Raw genomic sequence first — 23,390 nt, forward strand, 5'->3', positions numbered from 1 at the left:
CCGCAGTTTGCCGACCACCTGCCAAGGAATTTAGTGGCTTCTGCTCAGGAGCCAAACACTCGCCCTGCCTTTTCCATTCAACCTCAGAGCAAGTTCCCACTGGGCTATGTCCGGTGGTAACATCCATGGGCAGTTGCCATCCCGGCACTATGACACCTGTGCACTCCCGCTGGCTGTGCAGACGCTCAGAAGAGCATCCCTCCCCGGGCGGCTCCAGGGCAGTTTTCCTGCCAAGGGGACCAGTAGTGACTGTACCAGAGTAGAAGACAGTGTCCTCCCATCATCTACTTTTTAAACTGCTGATGAGAAGCCAAATTTATTTCAACATAATTCTGTGAGGTTTCAAGCCTTCGGTTAAAAGCAAAACCTCTCGTGGCTCCTCAGAAGCGGGAAACGAATCCCTCACTTTAGACTCAACGTCCAAACATAAAAGAAATGTCTCTGGCGACAGCCCAGTGACTGCAGACCCTCCCGTTTCCGTGACTTTACCACAACCAAGAAAGGTGTTACAGGAAAAAAACTTACACTTGTGTGTTCATCGGAGGGAACCGATTTTTCAATACTATTTCTGATTGTAGAGGGCCCCTGGGAAGGCACATGGGCATTTCTTTAATAAATTGTCAGCTGAATCCAGGGCGGTAGGAAGAGCCATGTCCTGGATACGCATTTTGCCAAAAAGGCAGAAGTGTTCTCAGCTTGACCTTCATTTTGCCCAGGTGCCTGGGAGTGGGTTTTATTATGTAAATCCAGCCAAGCACCAGGAATGAAGAGCCCACCCAGAACTGACCTTACAAGAATGCAAATAAGCTCCTTTGTCTTGACCTTTGGTGAAACTTCTGGTATTTTGGGGTATAAAATAAACACGCTGTTTTGGTGTTGGGTCCCTGTCTCTCCATCAGAAGAGGACAGCAGTCCCACCCAGCCCCAGCTTTTTTCTTCCATCTTTGTGTTCTGTCTCTTTCTTTCATATTCTCAATCCCCAGCCACCCCTACTCAAAGAACCAGACCACTCTCTAGCCGCGCTGGACGCGGAAAAGAGAGACCCCTCCATACCTGACTTCATTTCAGGGAGTATTAAGGGCATGGAAATAAACTGTTTATACAAAGGCCCAATGTCAAAAGGAGTCTTACCACAGGAAATAAGGCAAATTTCTGAAGGAAGTCCTGGGATTCATATTGATCAAAGTCACCAAAATCAGCTATACAAAATGACAAATATTCACATGTCAGTTATGTTTCATTTGCATAGCAACGCATGCTGAACTATACCTGATATGTCGTATGTAGATGGTGTGCTTATGATTCAGAAGTCAAATTTGCATTATAGCTATAAAGTGTATATTTTAAAAATATCGTTCTTAAAGCATTAGTGAGGTGGACTCATGTTTCTTGACTTGGAAAATGCCTATTAATAAAGTGAAAAATAAATTACGAACTGTATGTAATGTGATCTCATCTTTATAATTAAAAATCAAAACTGCCCTATAATCATGTGGGCTTACTTATGCACAGAAAAATGTCAGAAAGAAACCAAAGTGTTCACAGTAGTGATTATACCTCTAGAGAATGGAATCAGATCATCTGAATATGTTACAGCAAGATGTATTGGTTTAGAAAGTTTTAGCTGTTAAAAATAAATCGATAGTTTGGCAAAAAGTTTATGAAAAACCAGCTCTTAAAGCCAAAGATGACATGTAGGAAGAGTCAAAGGACTTTGAAAAGGAATGTGGTTTCATGTGTCAGGCAATTGTTTGTCTAGAAATGATAAAGGTCTCCACACCTGCTAATATCTGAAGAATTTTATTAATAATTCTTCTGACTACATTTCAATTCCCAAGATTAAATGCCAGTTATCATATGAAACAATCAGAAGTCTTCCCAAGGTATATATATCCGTGTAAATACATATCGATTGGGCATAGGAAAAATGACAGAATTAAACAACCCAAAAAACTACCCGTGAAAGGCAAACTTGATCTGTTATGACTGACGATGCTCTGTAATCCAGGAACACTGTTTAGGAAACCAAACAAGTGACGAATGCCTAAAGTAGAAGTGATCATAACCTCATCAACCTCACTGTTGGCTGATCTTTCTTCCTAAAATATTAGCTATCAGCAAAGCAAGAGAAATACATAGCAGGCAAATGCTCTGTGTATTTTTTTCCCCTGTTTCTCTGTTGACATATGAGAACATGTTTATCCTTCCAGAAGTCTCCTTTCATTAGAGAATCCAAATTCATTCTTCCCACAAGGAAGCCCCTTCGGTGACAGAGTAACATTTCACCAACATATTTACACTACTATAGAAAGTCTGTTACTTTAAGGATTCCTTGCTGTTTTCGTTGTAACAGTTTTAATCTGATAGGTCAGGTACAGTACCAGGTGTCATCATTTACCTTGAACAGCCAAGCCTGCTAGTTGAATTGCTTGTTCTAATGTACATGGAATGTTTCCTTCCAAGATATCTTTCTTCAGCTGCAGATAATACTGATACCTACAAAAAAATGTCAATTTTATTTTATTTATTTATTTTTTTAGAGGGGAGAATGATGATTTTTCTTATTTTTATTTTGTTTAATATATTTTATTGATTTTTTACAGAGAGGAAGGGAGAGAGATAGAGAGTTAGAAACATCGATGAGAGAGAAACATTGATCAGCTGCCTCCTGCACACCCCCTACTGGGGATGTGCCCACAACCAAGGTACATGCCCTTGAACGGAATCGAACCTGGGACCCTTGAGTCCGCAGGCCAACGCTCTATCCACTGAGCCAAACCAGTTAGGGCAAAAATGTCAATTTTAAAAAGTTAACACCAACATTAGCTCCAATTGAGACAATGCATTTTACCATAATTTATTAGAGAAGCATAAACTAGTCAACTGAAACCTTAAGCCGGATGGTTTCAAAGAAAGACAAGAACATCCTTGACCGTACCTACACCCATACCTACACACACACACACACACACACACACACACACACACACACACACAATGTAATCAATTTGTTGAGTTACTTCTCCTTAACTGCAGTTATTTCAAAGCTATAACCATGTAGAAGACAACTGGTCATCTATCTTATGCCCCATAAGACAGTCCCTACATATTGTCCTTGTTAGTTGGAGAGAGACGCCATAGGCAATCTTTACTTTAAAAACTCTGCCTAGTAACTTGGTAACATAAGACTTTGCTTACTCTGGTGGAAGTTCCCTAGACCTGGAAGATAAACCCAGAAGAAAACAATTCCTGATATTCCAGACCAGGTGTATATTGAAATTTCTTTGGATGAAATCCCTAAAAGCATAGCTGCTAAATGCTTGCTTAATATTCTTGTAAAATGAGTTTACTTACTATTACACTTTCAATATTCGGGGCACTGGTTACCAGCGCAAGCTTTAGTCACGCAGACCTAGGTTGCATTGCAGCTCTCCAATCAAGCATTCTGCAGGAATCTGAGCAAGTCGTAATCTATGGGTTAAACTGTCACTGGCAAAATGGGAATGCTATCATCCCTTCACAAGGTGGAACGTATTCAAGGAATATAATTTAAAGCTTTTAGCACAATACTAGAACACAGCTGGCACTCAAGAAACCGTAACAAGCCGAGACCGGTTTGGCTCAGTGGATAGAGCGTTGGCCTGCGGACTGAAGGGTCCCAGGTTCGATTCCGGTCAAGGGCATGTACCTGGGTTGCGGGCACATCCCCAGTGGGAGGTGTGCAGGAGGCAGCTGGTCGATGTTTCTCTCTCATCGATGTTTCTGGCTCTCTATCTCTCTCCCTTCCTCTCTGTAAAAAATCAATAAAATATATTTAAAAAAAAAAAAAAGAAACCGTAACTATTATGATTGTTATCAGCTATCATCTACTTTAAGCCAGTCACCAATAGTTCATGTTATCACTCCTCCATTTTGGTAAAGCCCTACAGTGCAGATTTATTCTGCCTCCCGTTTATTTACCCACTTTAACCGGGGATTACTAGTCCCTACTCTGCATCAAGCACTGTTCTAGATGCTGGGGACATGATGTGAAATGAAGATCCACCAACTCTCTGCCAATACGGTCCAGAGAAATAATGCCTTGATAAAATGTAGCCTGCAAACCTGAATTCAGAAATGTTTAAACCAAGGAATGAAAAAGAATGCACACGTTAATTCTAAAGCAAGCATTCCATAAACTTGCCCAAAAGCCAAATATGCTGATTAAACAAAAATATCACCTAAAGCCTTATCAACTTGTCAACTTTCTAATATAAAGTATTTTTACACAAAAATATTACATTAATACCTCATGATCTCACTCACTTATGGATAATAAAGAACATTATAAACTGATGAACAAAAATTGATACAGAGACAGAAAAGCATCAAACAGACTGTCAAACTACAGCGGGAACACTGGGAGGGTTGGAGGGGGGAGTAAGAGATCAACCAAAGGACTTGTATGCATGCATAGAAGCATAACCAATGGATGCAAGACACGGGGGGGGGGGGGGGAGGCTGGGGAAAGGTCAATGGGGGGAAAAAGGAGACATGTACTACTACTTATAATACCTTAAACAATAAAATAAAATTTTAAAAGAAAACAAATATACATACATATATATATATATATATATATATATATGTATATATATATTACATTAAATAATTATAATAGATTAGGTGCCTCATTTTGCACAACAGAAATTTTAAATAATGTGCAGCAAGGTAGTTTTCACCTGTTTTTCTTAGGTTAGTAATAGAAGGCTAATGTACAGACATTTTTATTTTTATATATTTAAGTTTTATTATAGAAATTTTGAAAGATATACAGACAATAAGTACAAAAACTCCCATAGCCTTAGCATGCAGCCTCACCAATCACCAACTTTATGCCTGCCATGTCTCCTCTATGCTCTCCCCTCCCTGACCCCAAGTGTTTTACAGCAAATCCCAGATGTAGCATAGCAACTACAAATACTTCAGTATATATCCCTAAAGGTCAGCTTACACACACACACACACACACACACACACACACACACACACACACTTTTAACATATCCAACAAAATAAATGACTAAAATGCCTTAACACTATCCAATACCCAGTCATGTACAATTTTTGTGACTGCGTCGACAGTCTTTTTACAGTTGCTGTTTTTTAAATCAGGATCCCAACAAAGTCCACAAATTACATTTGATTATTTCTAAATTTCTCTTAATTTTAGAAAAAAAATGCCTCCTCTTTATTTTCATGTTACTTATAGACAAAATGATGTGGTTTATCATGTAGAATTTTCCACATTCTCGGTTTGCCTGATTGTACTCTCATGGGGACATGTGATGTGTTCATCCCTTCTCCTGTGAACTAACTGCTAGATGGAGAGAGCAGTGTTGTCTAACTGCACTTTCTGCGGGGGTGACAATGGTATGTATCTGTGCTGTCGGAGGGCAGCCATTAGCCACACTTACAATGTGGCGAGTGTGGCTGAGGAATGGGAAAGGCCCCTTAGAGCAGCAGGCCTTGCTGAGAGGAGAGCCCGGTTTACACTTCTGCTCCCTGGAAGGTGAATGCAACAGCGAGGTGGTCTCCAGGATCCTTTGGCTCTGAGGTTACGTAGTGAAAGGAAAGAACACGAACACGCTGAGGACGGTGGAACCGTAAGAGACAGAGCATGCGTCCTTGAAGACTTGGAGCTGTCCTAGGAGCCCTGCAGGGCTGACCTCCGGACTTCATTCACGGGAGAAGTCAAAGGTATTAAGGGCTTTTGTTATATATAGCCATACCTAATCCTTACTGATGCAACTTATCAGGTTCTGCTACACCCAATTAATGGGTAATCATACTGGTTGAATCTACAGGGCCTGTTCTCTCTCAGCCCTCCCCACAGCGAATGAAATGCCTTTGTTCAGGTCCACATTCTACACTAAAGCCCAGATTATGGCATGTACATTACTAACTGGTCTCCTGCCTACAGTCTTGCCACCTCTAATCTACCTTGTATGATAGGTGACCTTTGTAATATACAAATTTCATCATTCCATTCTGTTTTAAAAAAATGTCTGTCCTCATTGTACCATGATTTTATGACTAAAACACTCCTCTTTTTTAAACATGGGGGAGGGGGAGGGGCACATATTAGCCAACATTTTCAGACCTTCAACACCTCCCGCCTCTCCCTCTCCCCCTCCACATCACTACCCCACACTGCCACTGGAGTCAAAGAATTGTGAGAACTCTGCTGCACACTTTCTTGAAGAAGGAACAGATTCTGTGACTAATTTCAATTTTTTTCCCTCCCTCCTTTCGTTGTTAGAAAGGTCAGAAACAAATCAATACACACACTAAAGATGACATCACTACGAGAAGAGTTCACAGCCAGGGTAGAAGTGTTTTCCCCTTAATCACTCCTTTGTGCCCAGTGAAGCCGTAACTCATGCAAACGCAGTAAGGCATTCTGACACACCACATACCAGAACCTCCACGTGACACTGTGGCTGAAAATGTGGGGCGGGAGGGCAAAGGTCAGCCTGATCTCCTGACTGCAACCTTCCTTTCACTTTTCCAATCACACGCGGTCATTTCCTGAAAGCAGAGCATGGACTTTCTCACCTGGTGACCTCCTGCTGCAGCTGGGACACGGAAGGCACATAGAACACCACTCCGAAGGAGACGGTGGGCTCCAAGGCGTACTTGTCCAGCTGCTTCTTCAGAGGCTTTTCCAAATCCACCCACCGGCGCTGGTTCTGCTTGTTGTAGTACCAGAGGCTGAAGTACGTGATCTGGAAAGAGGGAAGGTCACTGAAGGAGGCAGAAATGTACAGAAGGGTCTCTCTACTTCAATTGCTCTAATCCATGACCTGGGACCACGTGACAGCCATCTCCTATTGTTTCACTTCTCAGAAAGGGACAATAGCAAAACCTGAAGGGGGGAAAAAAAAGAGTTAAGACCTATCTACAGCTAGGTACTGTATTCAAGGAAAAAAAGGTGAGAAGTCAATTACTCTTGCAGACTATTTCTTCAACCTTGCACCAAAAAAATGCCTTCATGGCCTAGACAGCAGAATGTCGTGGGTGCTCTGAAATTTTACATAGTTTTTAACAAAAACCATATGCTAAAAAATATTGAAATACTAAGTGTATTATAATTAATGTTTTATAATAAACATAACTGGGGGTCTACCTAGTAGAATTCTTTTTTTTAAAATTGATTTCAGAGAGAGGAAGGGAAAGGAAGAGAGAGGTAGAAACATCGATACCCGGGCTTATGCTCTGACTGGGAATCAAACTGACAACCTGTAGTGCATGGGATGATGCTCAACCAACTAAGCCACACACCGGCTAGGCTACCTAGTAGAATTCTGAAGAGACAATGCTCATCCAACCTTTCGCTACTCTCAAATTTGGCTTCTATAAATAAACTAGAGGCCTGGTGCACGAATTTGTGCACGGGTGGGGTCCCTCGCCCTGGCCAACGATGGCGGCCTATGGTGGGGGAGACGGCCAGCAGGGGGGAGGGACCACAGGAGGTTGGCTGTGGGAGTGCACTGACCACCAGGGGGCAGCTCCTGAATTGAGCATCTGCCCCCTGGTGGTCAGTGCGCATCATAGCAACTGGTCGACCAGTCGTTCCGGTCGTTTGGTCATAACGGTCGCTTAGGCTTTTAAATATATAGATAAGTCTGTGTAAGTATTCTAAATTCTAGTAATACTAGTGCAATTGCATAACTGCAACTCCTCTTTGCCTCCAAAAGTTCATTAGATACAAACTTAAAGCAACTGTAGGCCATGGAGATACATTACCTCTCTCTTTTCTCTCTCTCTCTCTCTCTCTCTCTCTCTCTCTCTCTCTCACACACACACACACACACACACACACAAAGTTATACCTAAAGCAGTAAAATAACTTGTTATTTTAAGTTATTTAAGTTACCCACAGGTTTGTTTTTTTAAAATGCCCAGACATTTAGATCTCACTTGCTGTGTAACGAAACTGTTCAGGTAAATCAATACTAGCCCTGGGCATGGTCAACCTGAAAGGGCATTAATACACTTAAGGATTGAAAGGACAGCCTCGGGCCACTGCTAATATTTACCTCTTCCCAATCAATTTACGGTCAAGGTCATTACAAAACTCGCTGCTTTGTCCTAGGCTCTACAGAAACACTACCAAATAGAACCTTCTATGATGATGAAAATATTCACTTACCTGCACTCTCCAATACAGCAGCCACTAGCCACATGTGGCTATTGAGCACTGGGAATGTGGCTAGTGCAGCTGAGGAACTGAATTTTTTAATGCTATTTAATCTTTTATGCAAAAGATACTTTTTTTAAAAAATATATTTTATTGATTTTTTTACAGAGAGGAAGGGAGAGGGATAGAGAGTTAGAAACATCGATGAGAGAGAAACATCGATCAGCCGCCTCCTGCACACCCCCTATTGGGGATGTGCCCGCAACCAAGGTACATGCCCTTAACCGGAATCGAACCTGGGACCCTTAAGTCCGCAGGCCGACGCTCTATCCACTGAGCCAAGCCGGTTAGGGCCAAAAGATACTTTAATAAGTTTTATTTTTCAAGAGCACTTAAGAAAACCCATATCTAACATCATACACAATAGTGAAAAACTAAAATCTTTCCCCCCAGGATCAGGAACAAGACAAGTATGCTCATGTTCACCACTGCTATTCAACTGTACTGGAAATTCTCTCCAGGTAAGAAAATGAAATAAAGGCATCCAAACTGGAAAGAAGTAAAACTATCTCTATACACTGGAGACATGATCCTTTATTATTAAAAATATATATATCACCCTGGCCTGTGTGGCTCAGATGGTAGTAGCTAGTTCAATTCCTGGTTAGGGCAGGTGTCTGGATTGGAGGTTCAATGCAGGAGACAGCTGATTGATGTTTCCCTCTCTCCATCTGCCTTCTCTCTCTAAAAAAAAAAAAAATCAAGAAAAACATTTTTTTTTAAATCCCAAAGATGCCCTCACCAAAACAAAACAAAACTACTAGAGCTAATAAATTCAGCAAAATCACAGGGTTTAAGATCTCCAAGCAAAGATCAGTATAGATTCTATACACCAGGGATGAAAAATTCAAGAAGAAAATGAAAAAAGTATAAACATCTAGAAATAAATTTAACCATGGAGGTGAAAAGGCTTCTGTACTGAACAATACAAAACAATGCTGAAAGAAATTAAATTGAAAGACATACCATGTAAATGGATTGAACACTTAAGTTTGCTAAGATGGCAAAACTCCCCAAAATGATCTACAGATTCAAATGCAATCCCTATCAAAATGCCAACAACTATTTTCACAGAAATGGAAGAGCCAATTCTCAAATGCATATGGAATAGCCAAAACAATATTTAAAAAAGAACAAAGTTGGAGGACTCACATTTTCTGATTTTAAAACTTACTACAAAGCTACCTTAATCAGAACAGTGAGGTATTGGTATAAGAATGGAGTCCAGAAATGAAGCCACACATCTATGGTCAACTGATTTTAGACAAGAGTGCCAAGACCATTCAGTGGAGAAAGAACAGTCTCTTCAACAATAGTCAACAACTGAAGTTAGGTCCCTACACTTCTCACCATGTATTAAAAGTAACTTAAACTGGATCAACAACCTAAATATAAGAACTATAAACTCTTTAGCAGAAAACATAGAGGTAAATTTTCATAACTTTAAAATAGATCCTTAGATAATGACACAGAAAGCTTGAGCAACAAAGAAAACAACAGAATACATTTCACTTCATCAAAATTAAAAACTATGTGCATCAAAGGTCCAAATCAAGAAAGTAAAAAAAAAGCGCAAACTATATAGAATGGGAGAAGATATCCGCAAATCACATATCTAATATTTAGAATATATAAAGAACTCTTGCACAACAAAAAGACAACTCAATTTTAAAAAGGGCAAAGGACTTGAAGAGATATTTACCCAAAGAACATATACAAATGGCCAAGTGCACATGAAACAAGCTTCATGTCATTAGTCACTAGGCAAATATAACTCAGAACCACAATGAGATATTGGATGTGAAGAACCTGAAATCTTCTTTTTTTAATATATTTTTTATTGATTGTTTTACAGAGAGGAAGGGAGAGGGACAGAGAGTTAGAAACATCGATGAGAGAGAAACATCGATCAGCTGCCTCCTGCACACCCCCGATTGGGGATGTGCCCAAAACCAAGTACATGCCCCTGACCGGAATCAAACCTGGGACCCTTCAGTCCGCAGGCTGACGCTCTATCCACTGAGCCAAACCGGTTAGGAAGAACCTGAAATCTTTATACATTACCAGTGGGAATGTAAAATGGTTCAGCCACAATGGAAAATAGTTTGGTGGTTCCTCAAAGGTTAAACATATTAATCATCATATGAACCAGCAGTTCCACTTAGATACATAACCAAAAGAACTGAAAACAGATACTCAAATACATGTACAAACATGCTCATAGAAGGGCTATTTGCAATAGCCAGAAGATGGAAACAACTTAAATGTCCATCAGTAGAAGAAAGGATCCACAGATTTTGGAATATACAGACAATGGGACATTATTCAGCCATGAAAAAGCAGCACTGATACATCCTACAGTGTGGATGATTTGCAAAAACATTATACTAAGAGGAAGAAGCCAGATACAAAAGGTCACATATTGTATGATTCCATTGAAACAAAATATTCAGAATAGATAAATCCTGAGCAACAGAAACAGAAAGTAGACTGATGGCTTGGAGAGTGGGTTGGAAGAAAGGAGAGCAACTGATTAACGCGTGCAGGGTTTCCATTCAGGGTAACGAAATGTTTTGAAACTAGAGAGAGTAGGTATTGTGAATGTACTAAATCACTACATGGTTTATTTTTAAATCGTTAATTTTTTATGTGAATTTCATCTCGAAAAGGATTTTTTTAAAGAACACACACACAAAAAAACCCCACTAATGACTAAAATTAAGTACAGACTTTTTTAAATTTATAAATACAGTGGGGTCTTGACTTACGAGTTTAATTCGTTCCGTGACGGAGCTCGTAACTCAAATTACTCATATGTCAAATCAATTGTGAACGAGTGAGACACGTGATGCTGGGCTGATGTTGTGGCGTTCACTGTGACGTTCGCTGCGCCAACTAGCGGTGGGGTATCTGAAGCTGGCTCGTAAGCCGAATTTTAGCTCACAACTCAAAGCAAAAAATCAGCCAAGAGACGGCTCGTATCTCGAAAAACTCGTTAGTCAAGGCCCCACTGTAGGTCAAATTCAGAGTGTTTGAAACAGTCTAAGGAAAAAAAATGAGCCAGAAATAGATGAGGCTAGCCATGAGTTAATTGGATTTTTTGCTTCCTCATATCTATCCTTTGGTCTTCCTCTATTTAAAGTTAAGATATAGCAGGAACTTTTTTTTTTCCATACAGAAACCTTAGTGCAGACAGGCCCCCATGTGTCCTAAATTTTGACTCTTACCAATCATTACTTGGTCTAGGATAGTTGCCCAGAATCATGTGTCTTCTCTTTCTTGAATCCGAATATTCTGGGCTATGCATGTCCTGCAGTGTTTATGGGCTTGGTTTAACTGTAATTAAAATGTTCCCAGGAACCAGCCTTTAATTATTGGCTCTCAGGTGATGCCTCCCATCACTCCTTCTTTATTCCCCAGGACCTTTCCTAGTAAGAATCCACATGGCTTCCCTTGCCCCACAGCTCTGTCTGCTCTCACCGATGACCAAAGCAAGCTGACTAGGCCTGTGGGAAAACTCCCTCCAAGAGAAGCCTCTACATAACTGAATCTTCCAGCATCCTCAGAACACTTCTCAATGATCAGTCATAGGTTTTTGTGAAATTTCTTCACGGTGAGATACTTTTACCTTCACCGGTTCTTTCCTATTTTATTCTAAACAAACACATCGGTCGTCTTACTAAAGTTGCTCAAGGATTTCTTCATAAGCTGTTTAAAATTTTACTAGCTACTCTCCTAAAATGGTATGGGTAATTGTGCCTGCTGTGTAAACAACAGTAAAAACAAAAGTTATGAGGTTTAAAAAAGTTGGCTTCTTCACAGGCACAACAGGGTTTAAATGAACCAACATTTACTCAGAGAACAAAGTGATTCGGTAACGAAGCTTTTTGTTCAGGAGAAAACACAGCTACAAATTTTTGAGCTCGGGTCGAAGGTGAGTCCCAAATCACAGTCGTCTAGAGACACCGATGGTTATAAGCAGGTCCAAATCCTGCCAGAACGTGAACCCTTTCCTAAGCCCCAAGTCATTTCTTGTCTAATTATTTTAAGAGTCTTGTTAGTTGTACTATTTTTAAGGCAGAGCAGGACACACAAATTAGCGGGAGGGTTTTTAAGCCACTGATGCACTGAGTTTGATGCAGGTTAATCCCATATAAAATGGCAACTATAATTTTATCCTGATGCTTTTCTTAGACGAGGCAGAAGTCAGCAGACGTTTCATCAGGAACGAGATGAGAGGAGATAGCACCCGATAAAGCCTTTCCCAGGAGAGATCATCTAACAAGGGTGGTGAACAAGTATTAACCTAATTCAAGCCCAGCTCTTACCTCTACACTGAGTCTGTCATAAATAATGAAGCATTGTACTTCTTCCTCTCAGCAGTGAGTATGGTGGTCACACTGCCTCAAAGCAGACAATATATATTGTCCTTTTCTGTTTAATTGTAATCCATTTTCTTGTGTCCTTGGTCAGGCAGTATATGATCTGTTTTACAGTCAAGGTGATAATTAATGTGCAATATCACTACACCCTAGCACATATGAGGACTCAGAAATATAACAATCAAAAGTGTACCTTCACCTTCTAATTATACTGAAACTTTTATTAAACTGAAGCCCAAGTAACGGATGGCCTCAAATAACCAGATTTTGTTGCTGTCGTAACATTTCACTTCCAGGAAAAAGAGTCCAATGACAAGCCAACTTCGGGGATTTATTAAAAGAAAGTCCGAGGCATGAATTGGGATCACTATCTACATAGATGACTGCTCATACCTTCTCTATTTACTCTCCTGAACAATAAGATGCTATGAAGAACCCAATGATCTCAAAACACAGTACGAACATCCTTCAAAAAATATATATTGTACTTCCTAAGAAAAATGGACTGTCTTAGAAAAATTCATCTATTCATTCAATGAATACTGATTGAACACCTACTATGTGTCGAACCCTTATAGGGACACAACACTGAGGAAAAGAACACAATCCATGCCCTGATGTCACTTACATTCCAGTAGGGAAAGAAAGACAAACAAAATATGGGAGGTCGGATACCAAGAAGTGCTACACAGAAATATATTCAATTATAAAGTTAAAATGATACTGACATGTTCTTAAAGACTAGGCTAGGATTAAATGCAAAAATGTTAGTACATACATTTTACTGCCCCAAAATGATAGAAATAACTGAGATGTTCCTGCACACAGTTTCCATACAAAGGCTAACGTGCTCTATCTTGTACCAACCACATAAAAGGTCCATTTGTTTAAGACCCACATACCTGAGGGTAAGCCAAGCCTCCCATACTTTAATTATTTTAGCTGTCTAGTTTGTTATATTACAGGGCCATTTCTTATATCCCATTCCAACAGAATCAGGCAGATTTCTCTTTATTCAGATCTCTAAACTTGGCCCTTTGCAGGTTTGCTTATTAGCTTAATTCACAAATGTCTATGTTTTAGATCATTCATAACTGTTCTCTTTTTATTTAAAGACAGATAACCTCGGTCTAATTTGGCCCATACTCCAGTTTTAAAATTTCAATTAATTCACAGGAAAAATTTGTTCCATGTTTTCCTGAATTCGAGTCTTAGTTATTCTTTCTATCTTGGTTTACCATAGTATTGAGCAGTGTGAGCAGTATTCTTCGAAGTGTTCACTGCACAATGTAAAAATGAAAAGAAGAGCTGAAATGAGTATATTTGGGAATAGCTGCTTATTTTTCTGACATTCACTTTTGTGAGGTTAAAATTATATCTGTTTCATGTGACTCAGAAAATGGTAACCATGAAGGACCACAAAGAGATAAAGGGAATTAGAAAGAGGATAAATCCATTTTAAATGAATATGGGCCTTAATTCATTTTAAGAAAGAATCTAGTCAAAGTTAATTTCTATTGCCTGAAAGAATATTCCCCAACATATTTTCCATTGCCCTAAAAAAAAAAATACAGTCGCTTCACTGTTCTTAAATTAGTATTGCCATTAAAGAGCTGAAGGTTATAAAATCAAGTAAATTATTTTTGTGGTTAAAATACTAAACAGATACACATGAAGAAACTCCTAGATTTCTGTTACTAAAAGCTATGCTGTTTTCTTCATTAATCAACACTTGCAAATGATGGTTTCATCGTACATGAAGTAACTCTTCTCTCCACATATTTACAAAGTGGTTTTCTAGTTACAGTAAACACTTCTTCCACGTACACAAATGTCCCAAGAAAACAGTAGAGTTATTTCCTCTTTTAATACAAAAAGGCTATTATCCCCTTTTTTTATTAACAATATAAAGTTCCATTTAACAAAGGGCACACTTATGGCTTTAATGAATTTCCTTTTAAACTATGTTCCTCACTGAGGAATAAGGCATGGATGGTACATAACTCAGAAATATACACTCAATATTTTTTAATTGTTTAAGTACCATAATACCAGTTACATTTTATTCCAAGAGGTGCTATTTAAAAAACACAAAGGACTAGGTATTTTCATTATATTTAAAAGTAGAATAGTTGAACTGACCATAAATATGTATTACTATTAAGGATAATAGGAACTACCCACTATTCATTATCCTATATCCAACTATCGTATATTCAAGGAATCCTATATAATAAAAGCCTAATGTGCAAATCGACCGAATGGCAGAACAACCGATGGAACGACTGGTCACTATGACGCGCACTGACCACCAGGGGGCAGACGCTCAATGCAGGAGCTGCCCCAACCCACATGCTGCAGACCAGCCAAGGCGGGTGCCAGCGGGGGGCCCCTGATTGCCCCTCTGGTCACCCCACAGATCAGCCCTGATCGCCGGCCAGGCCTAGGGACCCTACCCATGCACAAATTTCGTGCATCAGGCCTCTAGTATAATGATAAAAGTTGTACTGGGAGGAGTGGGGGAGAAGAGACAGACAATAAAGGTTAAATGATAGAATCATGACCTGCAAAAGAGGAATTAAAAATGGGACAATTAATAGTCAGTCGCCTTGTCCCCATGCCAGGAATTCCCAGGTGGCAGCATGGAAACACTTTGGTGTGAACTGCTGTAACAGGTGGAAGTACACCCGTGGGCACAGCAGCTGAATCCCAGTGATCCAGCTCATCAGGAACGGCAGCAAGAACCGCAATGGGCTCACTAGTTCTCCCAGGCTTCCTTGTTTGTATACACATTGAGGCCCCAGAAGCCCCCAAGTCCATCCAACAGCCATGCAACCAGATACTGCATGGAAAAACTCTCAGAAGGGAACTCTCCTGGGATGTATTTCATCAGCCTGATGCTTCGACTCCACCAGGGAACAAGCTTACAAAAGGTTTCCTACCAACCAGCTCTGCCCCCAGCATGTCAGGCATTCATTGCCAACCTCGTCTTGCTGGCTAATCATGATTCATGTCCCTTCTCAGAAATGGTTCTGATGTGGTCACCGTGGAGGGCCATAAAGAGATAAAGGGAATTAGAAAGAGGATTTGGGAACTATAAATGAATATGGGTCATAATTCATTTTAAGAAAGAATCTCGTCTTAGCCTGATGTGACTTTAAAAGCATATTTTAAGCAAGATAATAAATTGTACTAATTAAAATAAATGATAACAAATATTTCAAGGGTACTTAAAACACTCTCCATCAGCTTTGGGAGGCTGCAGTGTAGCAGGCTGTCCTTAAGGCACCAGCTCCATGGTTGTCAGAACACCTGCCACTTGCCCAAGGCTACATGTCAGGAAGAAAGATGCCCATCAGGGAGCCAGAACTACTCCTCCAGTTGTGGTTCCTGCCATGTAAACCATGAGCAAGTGACTTAATACCTCTGACTCTCAGTCTACCCATCTGTAAAATAGAGAAGAATATCATAGTGCCTCACAGGATTCTTGAGGGTCAAAATAAGTGAAAACATTTAAAGCACTTGGAAGAGGGTCTCATACACGATACATACTCAAGGAATATTAGCTCTCATTCTCATAGTCTTCAAATCCCCTTAACTAGTATAAAACTTCATATTCCATCTTCTTTCATATAGGAAATTCTACACCTAAATACTTCCTTCATTAACAGGGTTTTGTCGTTGGTAACTTTTCCTTTTAAAATAAATTATTAGAAAACACCAACACTTGGATTGTTGGTTGTTGTTTTTTTAAGGAAAATGGCAATGGCTTGAAGGAAAAGTAGTGTGTTGTTGAGGAAAATGCCAAACCTGGAGCTGGAGGACCTGAATCCTAGTTGGGGGCTGTCACTGACTCCTTGCACACCAGGCAGAGGGGGCGCAGTAGTGTACAGTAAAGTCTATGTTCTAGTAGTGGACAACAAATGTTATACGTATAATAATATATAATATAAAACAGGCTTCATTTCTTCCTGTTATCATGCTGTAATATAGAATCTATAGTGTTCTTTTCATTAAGTAACCATTCAAACATAAATTTGACTTCAAATTAGGAGCCAGTAATAAAAATACAGACAAGTCAAATATGCGCTTGTCTAAATATTATGTGTAAGTGCAAAATATGGGCGAGTAGAGTTATTCTCTAGATAATTCATACCAAACTCTGGGACAAAGAGAGAGGATGTTACAGTGAATATCTTAATTCTCAGTGGTGTAATTGATTTAATTGGCTAACAATAATAACACCTCGGAAGGAGACTAGACTTCGGGTGGTACACAGATGTTGTATTATAAAGTTGTACACCTGAAATTTATATAATGTTATTAACTAACTAGAGGCCTGGTACATGAAATTCATGCACAGGTACGGTCCCTAGGCCTGGCCTGCAATCAGAGCCATCTTCCCTGGCTGCCGGCAGCCGGCCCTGCCCCCTGCCACCACCCACCCTCAGTTCCCCGTTTGCCATTGGGCGATCAGAGCCTGCCAGCCAGGGAAAGAGACCGAGAGGTTGGCCGTTCTTGCCTGCTCACCAGCCCCATCCCCCAAGCCAGTCGCCCTCTGTGTGTGGGGCAACTGGCGGGGCGGGGGCATTGGCCTGGCGCCGCCTGCATCCGCCACCACCCACCCCTAGTTACCCGTTTGCCATTGGCGATCAGAGCCTCCTGGCTGGGGTAAGAGACCAAGAGGTTGGCCAGCAGGCCCCAAAGAGGTGATCGGGGCCTGCGGGCTATGGGCAGCTCCTGCGTTGAGTGTCTGCCCCCTGGTGGTCAGTGCACATCATAGCAACCAGTTGGTTCTGCTATTCGGTTGATTTGCATATTACCCTTTTATTATATAGGATGTTACCCCAATAAATGTAATAAAATTTTTTAAAATAATAAAACCAAGTCACTTTTCTTCAATCCATTTTTTTCTCAGTAAATTATTCTAACTAAAGAACAAATGTACATGATGTAATAGAAAATGGAAATAGCTAAAGAAAAATAACTTTGCACACACACACACAAAAACAGAGTTGACAGTTAACAAGTGCCTTGCGTCAGAACCTCCCTTTGGTCTGGACACTGCCCCTTGGGTCCACTCCATCGCTGAGATGGAGGGAGGAGGAAGGAAGTCAATCACACTCCGGGTTAAATTAAACATCTAGCCAAGCATCTATTTCAGCACTTGGCTTATGGTCAGTACCCAATAACTAGCGATCATTCTTACTACCACATGTAACCATATCACATATGAAAGAAACAAAATCCATGGTTTCCTTGGTCACACAGGTAGTGCAGGGATTTGAATCCAAGTTCACCTAGCACCCAAACTCTACCTGTTGCCTACAAAACCCCGCTTTGTCAATCAGTTGAATTCAATCTGCTGAAAATTCACTTGACATTAAAAGTAATTTGTCAAGCCCTGACCAGTTTGGCTCAGTGGCTAGAGCGTCGGCCTGTGGACTGAAGAGTCCCAGGTTCGATTCCGGTCAAGGGCATGTACCTTGGTTGCGGGCACATCCCCAGTAGGGAGGTGTGCAGTAGGCAGCTGATCGATGTTTCTCTCTCATGGATGTTTCTAACTCTCTATCCCTCTCCCTTCCTCTCTGTAAAAAACCAATAAAATATATTTTTTTAAAAGTAATTTGTCAAGCCAAAGTCTGGTCCATCTAAATAATTATAACAGGACTGAGCAAAGACAAGTTGTTTTATATTCATGAATAAAATGAGTTGCTGCCACCAAGCACAAAGTTACATGTATATTTTCTTACCCCCTCAGTTTAAGCTTGTTCAAAATAGTACAATTACTGAGTCCTATTCATAAATCTAACTACTGCACGCCTTTTAGCGAGCTTACAGAAAGTACCACAAACACTCCATAGAAAAGTTATTTCTACTACATGCTGCTACTACTCATATATAAAATTTGTGACATGCATAGTTTCTTCTAGTGAAATCAGCATTTTAAGTTAAACCTTAAAATTTTTAAACTGACTCTAGATATCCCACCAGTTTATTAAATGCTAAATCTAAGTGGCATTTACTTATGAACAAACTGCTTAGAATATCAAATGGGAATATATTTGCTAAACCAGCTGTTCTGTATCAGTTTGATATGATTTCAAATCCACCTGCTTATGACAAAAGCTGAAGTTGTTTTTAAGAGTGAAGTTGTTTTGATCGAAGAATGAAGATGTTTTTATAAGTAAAGTTGTTTTGATATAAGAGTGAGGTGCCCTGGCCATGGGTTGTGGGTTCAATCCCCGGTCAGAGCACATACAAGAACCAACCAATAAATGTAAAAATAAGTGGAGCAACAAATCAATGTTTCTCTCTTGTGTGGTTGATAAGCACCCGGTAGCTCAGCTGCTGAGGGATTCCACTGGGACTTATCGATAAGAATATATGAAGAAACAACTATGGCAGGAGACATTTAGATGATAAATACCAAGACTTTGTGAGAGCTATTTGAGAATGTTTGGTCTGGGCAAGGCTATCCTTTGCTGATCTAAATAGCTCTCCAAAGACCTTTGGGGGTATTAACTCCTGCCCTAGCAAAGGTGCCCCCTACCAGCAGTGGCAAAAGCTGTGCAGGGGCCTCACGAAGAAGAACATCATGCCTGTCAACCCCATGCCTTCGTTCCCCAGCAACGTGCTCTAGCAACAAGAAATTTTTACTGTTGTGCTGGCAACTGGGCATCAGCTCTCAGTGGGCCAAGCTGAATGCCAATTTGTAAAAGGTACCACCTCAACTAAACTCAAACTGTATTCCTTTCATCTCCCCTTGCCTTGAACAATAGTGTAATTAATCTATCACTGCTTTGGAGTATGTTATACTATTATTTAAAAAAATATTTTTTTATTGATTTCAGAGAGGGAGAGGGAGAGAGAGATAGAAACATCAATGATGAGAGAGAATCATTGATTGGCTGCCTCCTGCACACCCCACACTGGGGGTCGAGGCCAAAACCCAAGTATATGTAATGAACCAGAATCAAACCATGACCTCCTGGTTCACAGATCGATGCTCAACCACTGAGCCATGCCAGGCAGGCTACAGTACTGGCATTTCTTCATCGACTTATTAAGAGGCATCATCCCACATGCTACCAGCCTGTGAAATTCCCGCAGTGAACCTGTGTTAAATAAATTGCTGACAAAGACAAACTCAGTCTTGGAGCATAATTTTGCCCCCCCCCGACCCCCAAAACTAGACACCAGCATATTGTGAAGACAGTGATATGAGCAAAGGCCGTGTTCAGAGGAAAGGAAGTGTCATGTTAAGGTAGGTGTGTATCTGACAAGAGGAATGAAGCCTAAGTCTCAACAACTGACCTGGAATTTGGTTAATGCATAAGGGAAGCATGAGTCATCCATTCATTCACTGAAGAATTATCACACACCTACTGCTTGACTACTTGGTGGGCACAAAGGTGCTATCTGGTAGGGAAGACAGACATGGATCTACCGCCAGAACTGCAATGAAGGAATCCTACTCACAGCCTCCTCCCTTCCCTCCTTGAAAGGAGTTTTGTTTTGTTTTTTCATTAATAGTAAGTTGTCCCAGGGAGGAAAGGAATAACCCAAATGGCCTTTCCTGAGATCTGAATACGAAGGCCATTCAAAAAGAGCATTTGGGCCTGGCCAGCATAGCTAAGCGGTTGAGCATCGACCTACGAACCAGGAGGTCGTGATTCGATTCCCGGTCAGGGCACATGCCAGGGTTGCAGGCTCAATCCCCAGTGTGGGGCATGCAGGAGGCAGCCCAGCAATGATTCTCTCTCATCATTGATGTTTCTCTCTCTCTCTCTCTCTCTCTCTCTCTCTCACTCTCTCCCTTCCTCTCTGAAATCAATAAGAATATATTTTTAAAAAACAACACAAACAAAAAGGGCATTTGTGGGAGAAGGGGGTGAGGAGTATACTTCAGAGGCAAGTTATTGCCTTAAAATTATGAAGGTCTTGAATTGCTCACAAAGATTCCATCCTATCAACACCTTCACTCTGGAGAAAGATTAGGGAAGAATCTGTTAAACCAAGAGAAGGGGAAAACTGCCTCATCCAAGAGGCTTCTAGGCCCCCAGTCTGAGCTCACAGATGGACTGAGGGAGGGGGCATCCAGGAACCACCTGAAACTGTGTGCAAAGTTCTGCATTTTCATCACATTCTCCAAGGGGTCCATGACCCCTCTACCTTTAATGAAGTTCAAGCAGAAGTCCAACAGGTATAAACTCAAATTCTGGTTCTTTTGCTCATTAGCTATATGACCACCCAGATTAGTGGAACAAGTGACCCAGTTTTTCAGGGCTTCATTTTCTTCATTTTAAAATAGAAAAGATAAGGCCTAACTCATGGTGAAGATTAAACCAGATAAGGCATGTTAAGCTTCCAGCATAATAATGTTTATCCACCCAGAAGGAGGACAGCAGAAAGCTGTTAAAGCTTCTACTGTGATAAGGAATGAAATCTGAAACTACATACACAAAGGACAATGACAGAACTTAGAGCCCCCCAAACGCCATCAGTTCCCCACATCTGACATTTTTTTAATTATTATTGATTTTTTTACAGAGAGGAAGGGAGAGGGATAGGGAGTTAGAAACATCGATGAGAGAGAAACATCAATCAGCTGCCTCCTGCACACCCCTACTGGGGATGTGCCCACAACCACAGTACATGCCCTTGACTGGAATCGAATATGGGACCCTTCAGTCCGCAGGCCGATACTCTATCCACTAAGCCAAACTGGTCAGGGCACATCTGACATTTTGTAACTCAACTTATAAACCTCCCCACAGGAGTAAAACCACACTTAATACCATGTGATCGTGGGATTACGCTATCGTGGCAGATGGTTGGTGAGAGAGACTCAAGGACATCTCTAATTCTCTCCATAATCCTATCTAATAAAGAGGGAATACGCTCATTGACCCTCATGCTGTCGCAAAGATGGTGGTGCCCACAGCCAATAAGGAGAGAATATGCTAATTGACTGCCCCGCCCTCAAAGATGGCGGTACCCACAGCCACAAGATGGCGGCGCCCAGTCCCCTCAGCCCCACAGGGGCGGCAGGTGCGCAGCAAGGCCAGGCCTGCCCCCAGGTGGGCCTGGCTGCTCCGAGTTACTGCTTCCAGAGACCCCCAGTCCCCTCAGCTCCCCAGCTGCCCAGGGCCGGCCCGAGGCACAGGCAAGACTTGGATGGCAGCTGCCCCGACGTCCAGGGCCACCCGACGCTCAGGTAACCAGGGCCAGCCGAGGCTTGTGCTGCCGGCAGTGGCAGCAGCAGAGGTGTGATGGGCGTTGCCTTCCCCTGATCGCTGGGTCACCTCCCGCCCATGAGGACTCCCGGACTGTGAGAGGGGGCAGGCCGGGCTGAAGGACCCCCCCTCCAGTGCATGAATTTTCATGTACTGGGCCTCTAGTAAGAGAATAACATCTCAGATTGTTAGCCTTTACATTTACTAGAAATGAGGTGAATTTTTAAAAAAGTAATGAGATGAAGGTTAAATAATACTCCATTTCTTTAAGTAAACACATTTCCAAATTAATTCTGTATTAACTTGTGTGATAATATATTATTTATTCTAAAGTGCATACTATCTCCATATCCGTATGTATAATTCCATACATATTTATATGGCCGGTTCATAATTATCTAGACCCAATGAAAAAAGTAACAGATAATCTAAAAAACAGAAAAAAAACCTTGCTCACTTATAATCAGCTTTGGACTTTGGAAAGCGTTCTTTATCTGAAAGGGGTGGGTGCGGAACCTTTTTTCCTGCCAAGGGCCACTTGGATATTTATAATATCATCCGTGGGCCATACCAAATTACCAACTGAAAAATTAGCCTGCTATATTTGGTCAAACATTTAATTAACTCACCCCTACTGCCTTGGCAGGGCCACACCAAATGATTTCTCAAGGCCTTATATGGCTCACGGACTGGATGTTCCCCACCCCTGATCTAAGGGAAGAGGTCAACTTAAGATTTATATTTGTTTCAGATATTTCAATAGATCTAACTAAAAATATTTACTGATCCATGCCTACTAGTATTTGTCAGTCTTATAGGTTTCATAACATACATAGCTGATTTAATAACTACCAGTCCAAAAGGTTAAAAAGTTTGCAGGTAATTACACTTTTACCTTACACATATTTCAGCTATTTTTAGAGTCCAAATGAAAACAGCTAGTACAGAAGGAAATGCGCTTGAAATTCTTGAGGTCTACTCAGGTAACAGTCACCATAAGGTCAGTGGATATTTGGAATACCTGAGACACTAATTTAAAATAAAACACTCTGGAGGCCAAGAGCACTTTCTAAAGTTGCACTTGAGAGTAATGGCTTGCATTATATGCTTGATTCCTCTCCCTTCCAACAGATCCCTTAGCCAAAAATGTTCCCGTCGGCCAGAAAACACTGTGAGACGGATTTGTTCAAAGTTCAGCCAAGTGGACACTCCCTTGATACAGCAATCTTATCTTAGGGGGTTGTTCAAACTAGATCATTTTCTAAGTGTTTCAGAAAAAATCCCCAAAGTGAAAATAAAAGGCTAAGAAAAAGGTGCTTTTCAACTTGTATTCAAACTTTGTAGTAAATGTTCAACTTTCTCCAGGGAAATAAAATCGTGCAGTGAATAAAGGCTGACTACACTGAATTGCGGTCCATGCTTATCAATCTAAATTCGAAAAAAAGACTCTTAGTTTAAAAATAACGAGACATTTATCAGCACATGTACTGTAAAGGCACAACGCACATACAGCAGTGGTGACAGAAC

General features: G+C 40.9%; 1 protein-coding gene across 1 annotated transcript in view; it reads right to left on the reverse strand.

Annotated features, from left to right (window-relative positions):
- Positions 1–23,390, reverse strand: part of PTPN21 (protein tyrosine phosphatase, non-receptor type 21) — a gene marked incomplete at its 5' end in the record, with an annotated part of 66,845 nt that overhangs the window by 37,039 nt on the left and 6,416 nt on the right. Inside the window, 3 exon segments of the mRNA XM_006086986.3 lie at positions 1,132–1,199; positions 2,399–2,496; positions 6,598–6,767. Coding sequence (XP_006087048.1) covers positions 1,132–1,199; positions 2,399–2,496; positions 6,598–6,767 — 336 coding nt within the window.

This window comes from Myotis lucifugus, unplaced genomic scaffold (genome assembly GCF_000147115.1).
Source record: "Myotis lucifugus unplaced genomic scaffold, Myoluc2.0 scaffold_34, whole genome shotgun sequence".
Lineage (NCBI taxonomy): Eukaryota > Metazoa > Chordata > Mammalia > Chiroptera > Vespertilionidae > Myotis > Myotis lucifugus.